The 10,678-nt window shown below is 43.0% G+C and overlaps 1 protein-coding gene across 1 annotated transcript in view; it reads right to left on the reverse strand.

The window, feature by feature from the left end:
* Positions 1 to 10,173, reverse strand: part of ELAC2 (elaC ribonuclease Z 2) — a 51,102-nt gene extending 40,929 nt beyond the window's left edge. Inside the window, exons 1-8 of the mRNA XM_007948056.1 lie at positions 9,947 to 10,173; positions 8,965 to 9,015; positions 8,755 to 8,825; positions 7,499 to 7,563; positions 4,633 to 4,690; positions 3,355 to 3,423; positions 1,824 to 1,943; positions 766 to 824 (exon numbers count right to left, since the gene is read on the reverse strand). Of these exons, the coding sequence (XP_007946247.1) occupies positions 766 to 824; positions 1,824 to 1,943; positions 3,355 to 3,423; positions 4,633 to 4,690; positions 7,499 to 7,563; positions 8,755 to 8,825; positions 8,965 to 9,015; positions 9,947 to 10,173 (720 nt within the window). The remainder of the gene's footprint in view (positions 1 to 765; positions 825 to 1,823; positions 1,944 to 3,354; positions 3,424 to 4,632; positions 4,691 to 7,498; positions 7,564 to 8,754; positions 8,826 to 8,964; positions 9,016 to 9,946) is intronic.
* Positions 10,174 to 10,678: the final 505 nt, after the last annotated feature.

The raw sequence follows: 10,678 nt of genomic DNA on the forward strand, positions 1-10,678 counted from the left end.
TGGTCAATGACATGAGACAAAGTATATGTGAACTGCTGTATGAAAAGTGAATTTACTCTGTAAATCTTCACCCAAATCCTAATAAAAAAAAAATTGTACGCTTCACATGGAAAAAAAAAAAAAAAAGACTTACAAAAGGACAATGTACTCTCACCACAGATTAGACAAAAGTATCCACAGCAGGTGAAGTACTATAAAGAAATTTTAATGCAAAGTCCTATTAAAAATATTCTGATCTTAAAAATAGCTTATTGTAATAAATTATTTTAATAGAATTTGGCCAATTTTACATTTACAGATCTAGGCATTTATGAATGCTGTTGTTGCTGTTACATGCCATGGAGTTGGACCCAACTCATAGCGACCCCTCCTTGGGTTTCTGAGGCAGTATCACAAGGTCAGAACCTTAACAACTACAGTGAAATGAAACAAAATAAAACGAAGTTGAAGGAGTCAAATAAAGGTCTAACTGACTTGAAAGAGGACAAACAAGGCTGCCTGTAGCTATTCCAGAAATTGAGGAGGACCAATCACAACCAAATAAACAAGAATATGTGGCCTGACTGAGCACTTGAAAAGAATTTGAAAGGATAAAACAGTATAGATGGTATTTTGAGAAATGTCTCTGTTTCTTCTCAGCATAGGCAACTTAAAATCTGCTACCTTCAAATTAATGAACAAGTGCTAACCAGAGGCCATCAACACACTAGCACACTGGCTATCATGTACATGTGCCCTTAAAACCCAACAGAAAGGCTCTCTTACCTTACAGACAAAAGCTACTACCAAGGAAGGGTCCCTGCCATCCATTTTCTGGCTAACACCTGAAGACAAACAAACTTAGTTATAACAACGTAAACGGGAAGTTTGCATAGGTGTCACAACTAGCTGATCATCTAATACCTAATTTGACTTTAAGCAAAAATTAAATGGATGTAACCTTCCCAATCTCAGGCTGAAGAATATACTAACATTCTCAAGCAGACCTTTTTCTCCCTCTGGGAGGGAGAAAAAGTACTAAGGTTTTAAGTACTAAGGAAGGGAGAAAAAGTACTGTCAGTACGTAGGTTAAGATCTGAGTAAAACACAAATTCCAACCACAAAAATTTAAAAATGGCAAGTGAAATTTAAAAAAATCAGAACACACTTTACATAGAAAAGAGAAAATTAAATTGTAATATGTTTTAGAAACAAGTATTAGAATATATGAAACAGCATGGAATATAAAAAAGCTGCAAAGAAAAGGTGGGTGTCACACTCCCCATGTTATTCAAAAAAGGACAGCTTACACAGACTCAGCTTCTCCTTGGACGTCAGACAGATATAACCTCAGGCCAGAAAGGGACTTATCATTGCTTTTCCAAAATGGACAAGAGTATCCTGAAGTAGTCTAACCCCTTTGAGACACCTACTCTTATCATTTTAAGTTAGTTGCCCAGTAGGCTGTCATTCTGAAAGAACAGATGCTAATCCATTGATTGGTATGAGTCTGTGTTGTCAGCTTAGCAGTTACAGCTTCTCATCAACAGTAAAAGTTGCATTAACGAAAAATGCTATTTCCCACAACCTGCTCTCCTCTGGATAAACTGAACACAAAGTGTTGGGCCTACCCAGGGCTGCACACTGGCCTTTAAAAAAGCACAGGTCCTGCCACAACCTTTCTCATTCTCCCCAAAGACCAAAGAAGAACATGCCAATAACAAATTATCTGCTCTCACACACATGATTTCTTTTAATAATGGTTCTAGTTTAGAGCATTAAAGGGAGAGAACTAAGAGAATGCAAGTGATTTCCCAGAGTCCTTCTGAAGCACCAACCACTACCATCTGGAAAGTAATGCTTACTTTCAGTTGATCCAGAGTCTGACAACTGTTTTGGACTGAGCCTGCTGGGAGGTCTTTCCAGTGTCTGGGCTGGCTGGTGGTCTCTACAAGTCTGTTCACCTGGTCAGTGCAGGAAACAATCAAATTACACACCACACACAGTGAGCTCACAGCCAAAGCCCAGATGTTCACGTGTGTGAATGCCAGCAAGCCAGTTAAATTCAGCCTGCTTTCTTTTAGAGCAGAAAATAATCAGTTGCCTCCCCAACTAGTCTCCAAACAGTAATTACATCTTACTCATCTTTCTGTTTCTTCCTATTTCAGAGCCTTGTCTGTAGCACGAACTCAAGTGTTTGCTGACTAAAAATCATGAAGGCTATAGGCTGGTTTATTCATTTTCATCACTCCAAATAAACAGACCTAAGTCTGAAGGTTATACATTGTTTTAAGAAGCATCTTATTTTGCAATCTGTTAGTTTCAAGTCAAAATAATAATAATAATTCAATGTTCTAAGAAGCTGGAGCACAGCTTCTGGTCTTTACAGAACTCCTGCTTGCTCCTCTAAGTCTGCTCATTCATTTAGTGCCTATTGGGTACCAGGAAAACAACAAGCAGCAAAACTGACTGAGTTAGGTATTGATTGCAAATGCATATAAAAAGTAAACTATTCAGGGCCATGGAGGGAAGAAAGGGTGCTAGACTGGAACAACAGCGGTGCACAGGTCAGCCAAAGCATGGACGCAGGGCTGCAAGGAGGTCAGAGAAAATGTCTGACCCAGAGGGAGCAGGCAAGGACAATTCCAGCCAGACCTGTCCTCTCACTGGCCTAGAAGCACTAGTGCCTTTGGCTCTGGCCACACCCCTCACTTCCCTCCCTCCTTCCACCCAAGAGGCAGCATATGTCTCATCTCCAGACAGGTGTGGGATTTCTCTGATTTCTGTCAAGGAAAAGTACCAACTGCCCGGAATTCTATCCACATGTAAGTAAAGCCTGACACAGAACGTGTCAGCCAAACTCAAGGATGAAACTGGACCTGATATGCATGCTGTCTGTGTCTAGAAGTCAAAGCCATAGCATGAGGCCCTGGTACCTGAGAATGTTGGTCTGAACTTTTGACCCTAACTTCCTTTAGGATGTCATCCATATTTAATGTTCACCTAAGCACATCTCTCAGGTCTTCTCATCAAAGGAAGGTATTTACAGCTGTAGCAAATAAAGCCCATGGAATGAATGAGCATACTTTCACAAAACGAAAGTACAGTCCGCTTTCTGACAGCACCCAGTATGTAACATTCCGAAGTATAATCACTGTCATCACACGTGACTTAAATGTGTCTGTCCACAGGACTGTGAGCTCCACAAACCAGGGCAGGAACCACGTCTCAACTCCTGCTAAATTTCCTATCATGCCCAAAACAGGGTACCCAGTGCAAATACTCAAATAGTTTCTATCTTCACGCACATTTTCCTTTCTTACAACCTAGGACCTTCACCCGCCTTTTCCTCGGAAATTTGACTTTTATACTCACTGTATATGGGAATCTGGAAAACTGTCATGGTTTCATCTTTGTATTCTGGCGCAGAGTGGGGTCGCACAGCTAAGTTAAAGATGAAACAGAAAACACGACTGCATTAATGAAGACATGTATGAAAACTAACTTCTAAGATCTATAATCACAAGCAACTCAGTTGCCTTGCATTTTTGGTGGGAATTTGTTACTAGAATGTGAATTTCTGAATAGATTAAAATTTTTAGGAAAAAATTGGATTTTCATCAATATTTACTCATCCAAGAGAAAAACATGTTGTTATCATTAGTGACTAACCTTTAGAAAGAAACCGATACTCATTTAAGAGGAACAAGTTAACACATACATTATGAGGCCAAAATGTTCATCACCTCAGCTGTAAGAGCCAGTATACATTCTGAGGAGTCCTTGGGTGGTGCAAACTATAATGCACTTGGCTGAAAACTGAAAGGCTAGAGGTTCAAGTCTACCCAACCTAGCCATCTGTAGAGAAATTAGCCCTGAAAATCCTATGGAGCACAACTCTATTCTGACACACATGGGGTCACCATGAGTCAGAACAGACTCAGTGGTAACTAGATTATTTTTAAAATACTTTTTAAAATATCAGTGCTCCTATTAACAAGGTACATTCATAAGCCAAAGATGTACACAGGCCCCAAGATGAGCCCTGCCTGCATCTATGGCTTCGTCTCTTCCCACCAAGAGGCCATATGCTACCAGCAGCTATAGCTGAAGTTCAGGGTTCAAGAAGGAAAAAAAAACCTCTACATCTCTCTACTTGTATTGCCTCTTTCCACTTCAGGGATCCAAAGCAAAGCAACTATCAGAACCACATCAAGGACTAGGGAAAGTGCCTTGGTGCTTGGAGACCATGACAGAGCAGGCATGCCTATTGAGCCTATATTTTGGTGGAATAAGGTGGAGGTAGGAAAGGTGCTTCTGGCTATATTTTGAAATTTCTCTTATGTTGATTAAGTGTTTAAGGTTTGACTTGGGTCAGTTTTTATGGATCATAATTTGAGAGGCTGGGGCACATATAAGAAAGAAATGGGGAATAATGAGTCAGTGTCACAAAACATAAATTCACTCAAACTCAATGCCATCAAGTCAACCCTAACTCATAGCGACCCCCACTGGGTTTCCAAGGCTATAAATCTTTACAGAGCAGACTGCCTCATCTTTCTTTCATAGAGCAGCTAGTGAGTTTGAACCATCAAACTTCTGGTTAGCAGGCAAATGCCTCAATCACTACACCACCAGAGCTTACATACATACCCAGGTCTATTCCTTTCAAGGGGCCAGAGAATATTTTGATAGCTTCAAGATATTTTTCCTAAAAAAGAAAAAGAAAGAAATGAGCAGTTATGGTTACACAAATGCAGAATGTAACAATATATGGAAGTCCACAGAGGGAACAGTAGGTACAAATATAAAACAAATTCTAATAAATATTTTGAACTTCATTTATACAAATACTTACTGAGCATGCCCACTATGTGTTAGATGCCAAGGATTTAGCTCCTTGAAACTTAGAATTCAGTGGAGGAAGCAAATATTAAACAAATGATAACAGAGTCACTTAATGCAATTGTGGTTACGTGCTCTGCCAAAAAAACGGAAAAAAAAAAAAAAAAGCAGGGTCAGTCAGAGATGGCTCCTGAGCAAACGATCTTTTAACTGAGCCCTAAAGAATTGGTCAGGATATAGGCAGGGGATGAGAAAATAAGGAGCACTCTAAACCAAATAAACTAAACCAGTTGCTGTCAAGTTGGTTCTGATTCATGATGACCCCATGTGGTTCAGAGTAAAATTGCTCCATAGGATTTCTAAGGTTGTGACCTTTCAGAAGCAGACTGACAGGCTTTTCTTCTGAGGCACCTCTGGGTAAGTTTGAACTGTCAGCCTTTCAGTTAATTATCAAGCACTAAGCCGTTACCCCACCCACAGACTCTATAAGAAGCATTCTAGAAAGAATTAACATATGGATGAAAGTCCTGAGATGGGAAGGGGCTTCACTGGGGTACAGAATGATAGAAGACCTATGAGTTAGCCAGTGTACTCAGGACCATGGTTGCAGGGGACATCAAGCTCAATTGGCATAACATACTACACAAAAACATTGTTTCACATCCTACTTTGATGAGTAGCAACTAGGATCCTAAAAGCTTGCAAGCAGCCATCTAGATGGGCAATGATGGGTCTCTCCTCATTCACAGCAAAGGAAAATGAAGAAAACCAAAGACTCATGGAAACAATTAGTCCAAGGGACTGGTACAGCATGTGATCCTCAGCCTATACAACTATGAGACCACAAGAACTAGATGGTGCCCGGCTACCACTGTCAACTACTCAGAGGGGGATCTATGTAGGAGATCCTGGATAGAACAGGAGAACAATGTGAAACAAAACTCAAAATCATAAAAAGAAAAAAAAAAAGAGAGAGAGACCAGGTTTGCTGGTCTGATATAGCCTTGTGGAACCCGAGACTATGGTCCCCAGTTGCCCTTCAAGGTCTGGAATTGAACCTACTCCTGTGGCTTCCAAACAAAACACAGGTATATGAGCTGAACATTTATACTAGGTAGATATACTCCTTGGAGAGATCAATCACAGAATAGAAGGGCTGTGTATGCACACGGCAACAGCTTGAGGGGCAGGAGGGCATGGGCGGGAAGGACACAGGGAAGAGGTGGCTATGGGGAGGAAGTAGGAGAAGAGCTGTTGCATTGTGGGAGATTACAGTCAATGTCATGAGACAAAGTGTATGTGAACTGCTGTATGGAAAATGAATTTGGTTTGTAAACTTTCACACAAATCACAATAAAATTAAAAAAAAAAGTTAGCCAATGCAGGTATAACTTGGTGACTGGAATACAGAGAGAAGCATGGGTAAGGGCCAAGGTCTTTAGGACTGTTGTTGTTGTTGTCATGTGCCGTCGAGTCGAACCCGACTCATAGCGACCCCTCCTTGGGTTTCCGAGGTAATATCACTACGGAAGTAGATTGCCCCATCTTCCTTCTGAGGAGTGGCTGGTGGATTTGAACCGCCAGCCTTCTGGTTAGCAGTCAAGTACCTTAGGCACTACGCTACCAGAGCTCTAGGACTTGCAGCCATATTAAAGGTGTTTGGATTGTACTGCAATGGAAAGCCCTTGAAGGATTTGGGTTGGGAAATGGCATGCTTACATCTTTTTTTTTTTTTTAACATACATTAAGATGCACAGACCTTAAATGCAGAATTCAATCAATTCTGAAAAAATCATGCACCTTACATCTTAAAGAGGTCCACTGGCTGCTGTGTGGTAGGTAGATTAAAGACAAGCCTGGGTATCAGAGACTACTGTAGCATACTGGGTGAAAAATAATGAAGGCTTTGATGAGATAGAGAAAAATGGATGGATTTGATGTATTTTGGAGACAGAATTAATGGGATTTGGTGACTGGCTGCCTTTCCTCTTAAGAACTAGGACGTGAACAGCTGTATTCAATAGTATGGCATTAACAATGCATGCAGGCAGAAGCACTCTTGGGCACAAATTCACAGAAGTGGCTAGTTTGGAAGGTAGATAGATGTTTACAATGTAATAAACATACAAAACAAAAACTCACTGCCATCAAGTCGATTCAGTCTCATAGTGACTCCCACTGGGTTTCTGAGATATTAAATCTTTATAGAAGTAGATTGCCCCATCTTCCGTCTATGGAACAGCTAGTGGGTTTGAACCACAAACTTTCTAGTTAGCAGTAAATGCCTTAGGCACTATACTACCAGGGCTTCTTATACAAAAACAAGAGCTACCATTTCTTGAGTGCCTACGTGGTAAAAACATCTGATGAAGTGATTTAGTACTTTACATGTGCTGACTTATTTAATCCTTAATGACAACTCTGTGAAACATTATAGCCATTTTATAGATGAAGAAACTGAGGCTAAGAAAAGTAAAAGAATTAATTCAAGGTCACACAATGGATAGCTTTGAACTCAGGTCTATTCAGCTTGCGTGGTAAAGTGTTCAACTACTATACTACCAGTTATCTCTGAAAAACACCACTTTGCAGAAATGGAAGTTAATTGTTGTTACTAACATTAAAAGGGAGAGGGGGACTAGAGTTTGACTGCTGACTCCTAGGAGACACTCACCAGTTGTGGAGGTCCAGAAAGTACACACTTTGGAAGCCCAGTTTCCTTCAAAGTGAGAATCATTCCTAAAAAAGGATGAATAAAATCAAAACCTGTAACATAAATCTCTTGTTAACTATAGAATTCCCCTACCTCCTATAGATCTATAGTCACAGCCAGGAGAAATAGCCTTCATTTATCCAGCAATTATCTACTTGTTCTCATTCAAACTTCCAAATAGTGATTGGGAAAATGTGCAGAGTAGAAGTGATGTTAGCCTAAGACAAGAGGGCCATCAGATACTTCTAAATGCTTGTAGGATAGGCAGGACTGATATTAGTGTGAAGTATCTGTCGTTTGTTGTTGTTATGTGCAGTCGAGTAGGCCCCGACTCATAGTGACCCCTCCTTGGGTTTCCGAGACAGTATCACTACGGAAGTAGGATTGCCCAACCTTCCTTCCGAGGAGTGGCTGGTGGGTTTGAACCGCCAGCCTTCTGGTTAGCAGTCAAGTGCCTTAGGTACTATGCTACCAGAGCATCTAGGGCATACAATTTAAAGAGGTGCTCACTCTCAGGGTGGTACAGTGGTTTTAAATTTTGTACCCTAGCCCTAGTCTCAATCTTGAATGGGTCCAAAGCTCCACTCCTTTCTAGCATATTGTGAAGCTTACAGAATTTGGCTGTAATACAGTCTTGCCCTTCCTCCCACTGCTACTGAGCCAATTCTGACTCATTAGCACTACCCTGTAGGGTTTCTAAGGCTATAAATATTTACAAAAGCATATTGCATCATCTTTCTCCCATGGAGAAGCTGATGGGTTCGAACCTCCCACCTTCTGGTAGGCAGCTGAATGCTTTTAACCACTGTGCCAACAGAGCTCTTTTGCCCTTCCTAGTGGATGGAAATGAACAGCAGAGTCATCTGGATAGTGGGTGTCTGCATTTGGCTGCTGATGGTCTCAATGATAAACAGATTTACTGTAATCACCTCTAATACATTATCCAGTTTATTACCACAAAACTCTGGCCCAGCAACCCAAGAAACCACGTGGATGATAATCATGTTAAAAACAAATCCACTTAAACATAGAGGTAGTATGCATGTTAAAATCTGTTCTTCTAAGGCATAGCTTTTGATGCTCCAAGATCCAGCTGACCAGGCTGGCATAGAAAGAATTCTATCTCCTCTGGGGTCGTAGGACTGGCAGAAAAGGGGCAAATCAGGTTAAAATTCCAGAATCCCTCCAGCTGTTAACTCTGGAAAAATCATACTTACCACACAACCCCCCAACATTATACCAGTGCATTCGGGTCAGGAATATGTTATCCAAACGAGCAACCTTCAGTCTAAGAAAGAGAAGATTTTTTAGCAGAATAAAATGAATTGACCAGGGACTATTTAAGCTATAAAAACATTCCTGTCTCTCACCTCAGCTTTCAAACCTCATAATCATACCTACCCCCCCCAAAAAAATGGTTGACTCACTTGTGCTCCTGCATAAGTCGCTGAATGCCTTCTCCACAGTTGAAGAGATACCTACAAGGCAAGCATTACCCCAAATACTCATTAGATCCTGTTCTGTAAAATCTTTAAGACCTATTACAGACTTTATTGTAGATTCTGAACTAAAGAAAATCTACATTGTACCCCGCTGCTTTTCTGCTGGGTTCTGAACCCACCTCAGCAGAAGCAGAGGGGCTGGAAGTGTGGGTAAGTTGGTACTGGGACCAGAGAAATCACTCTCCCATCACCTCCTCATCAGTTCTGTCAACTCTCCACACAAACTTTGAGGCCCCTGCCTCACGGTGCAAGGGATAAAGAGTATAGTTCAGGATGGGTTAAGAAGGAGCCTGGAGCCCAAGAATTGGGAAGAAGACGCTTAGGGAAACCCAAGTCTGAAGGTCTCCACAGATCCCCAGAAACCATATGGACATACAGAGGTCAAGTCTTCCCTTTCCATTCACCAAAAAGCTTGTTCTTGCTGTTGTTGTTATGTGCCGTCAAGTCGGACCTGACTCATCGCGACCCCTCCTTGGTTTCCGAGGCAGTATTACTACGGAAGTAGATTGCCCAACCGTCCTTCCGAAGACTGGCTGGTGGGTTTGAACCGCCAGCCTTCTGGTTAGCAGTCAAGTGCCTTAGGCACTATGCTACCAGAGCTCCTACCAAAAGGCCTAGAACTGCTATAATAATGAAATCCCACATGTGTAAGGTAAAAGACCAAAACTGGGCAATTATCTCTACAAGGATTTACCGCCTCGCAAACCCAAAGGGGGTCTCTATGAGTCAGAATCGACTCGGTGGCAGTGAGTTTGGATTGGTTTTAGGATATAGAAAACAGAAGCTCAGAGAGGTGCTGCGATGGCCCCAGGCTGCACAGCACGGAGGGTCCGGCGGGATGGGGTGGGACAGAGCTGGATAAAGGGGCGCCGGGGGCCTGGCCCTGTGTCAAGCGTGGCGCACTGACCGGTTGTACTCGGAGAACACGTAGAGAGCTGCGCCAGCGTCCCGGCCGCCGGCAGCCACCACCTGCAGGTACACAGTGTTCGGTCCGCCGGGCTCCCACGATCCGCCACGCTTCTCCCGCGTGCGCAGGTGCCGTAGCGGGTCCTTGGGCGGCCGCTGGCGGCGGGCAGGCCCCTGAGACATGGTGCGCCCAGCCGCGGCCCGCAGCAGCGAGCGGAGAGCCCACATGCATCGGCCGCCCTCGGAGCTCGGAAAAGACCGGCTCCACTGTTTGCGTGCCCCAGGACAGCCGCGCCGCTCCTCTCCGCATGGCGGATCTAGCCAATCACTATGCCGCAAATCGAGCGGCCCGCCTATGCGAGGCTACGCATCCAATAGTGAAGAGGCTTGGAGTACTGGACTGTCAACGTGCGGGGGCCATAGGGAGGACGAAAGCTAGAGCGTCTTCAACGGGCTGCGCCTCTTCCCTTTCCGGCTTGCTCTTAGTCACTCTTTTCCTGATTCAGTCCCTCACCTTGGGCGGGACTTCCGGGAGCGCAATGCGTGCTAAAGCGTGGAGTTTGGTCAGCTGGGTTCCAGTCTCGCCTCCACCAATTACAAGCTATGTCCTTGGGCAAGTCAACTCTTTGGAGTTTTAGTTTGTTCTTCAATACCCATTACCCATAACTGTTGTAGGAGCTCTGGTGGCCTAGTGCCTAAGGCATTTGACTGCTAACTGGAAGGCTGGCAATTC

This window comes from Orycteropus afer, unplaced genomic scaffold (assembly GCF_000298275.1).
Source record: "Orycteropus afer afer isolate SDZICR_OR568_19922 unplaced genomic scaffold, OryAfe1.0 scaffold00199, whole genome shotgun sequence".
In the NCBI taxonomy this organism is placed as follows: Eukaryota; Metazoa; Chordata; class Mammalia; order Tubulidentata; family Orycteropodidae; genus Orycteropus; species Orycteropus afer.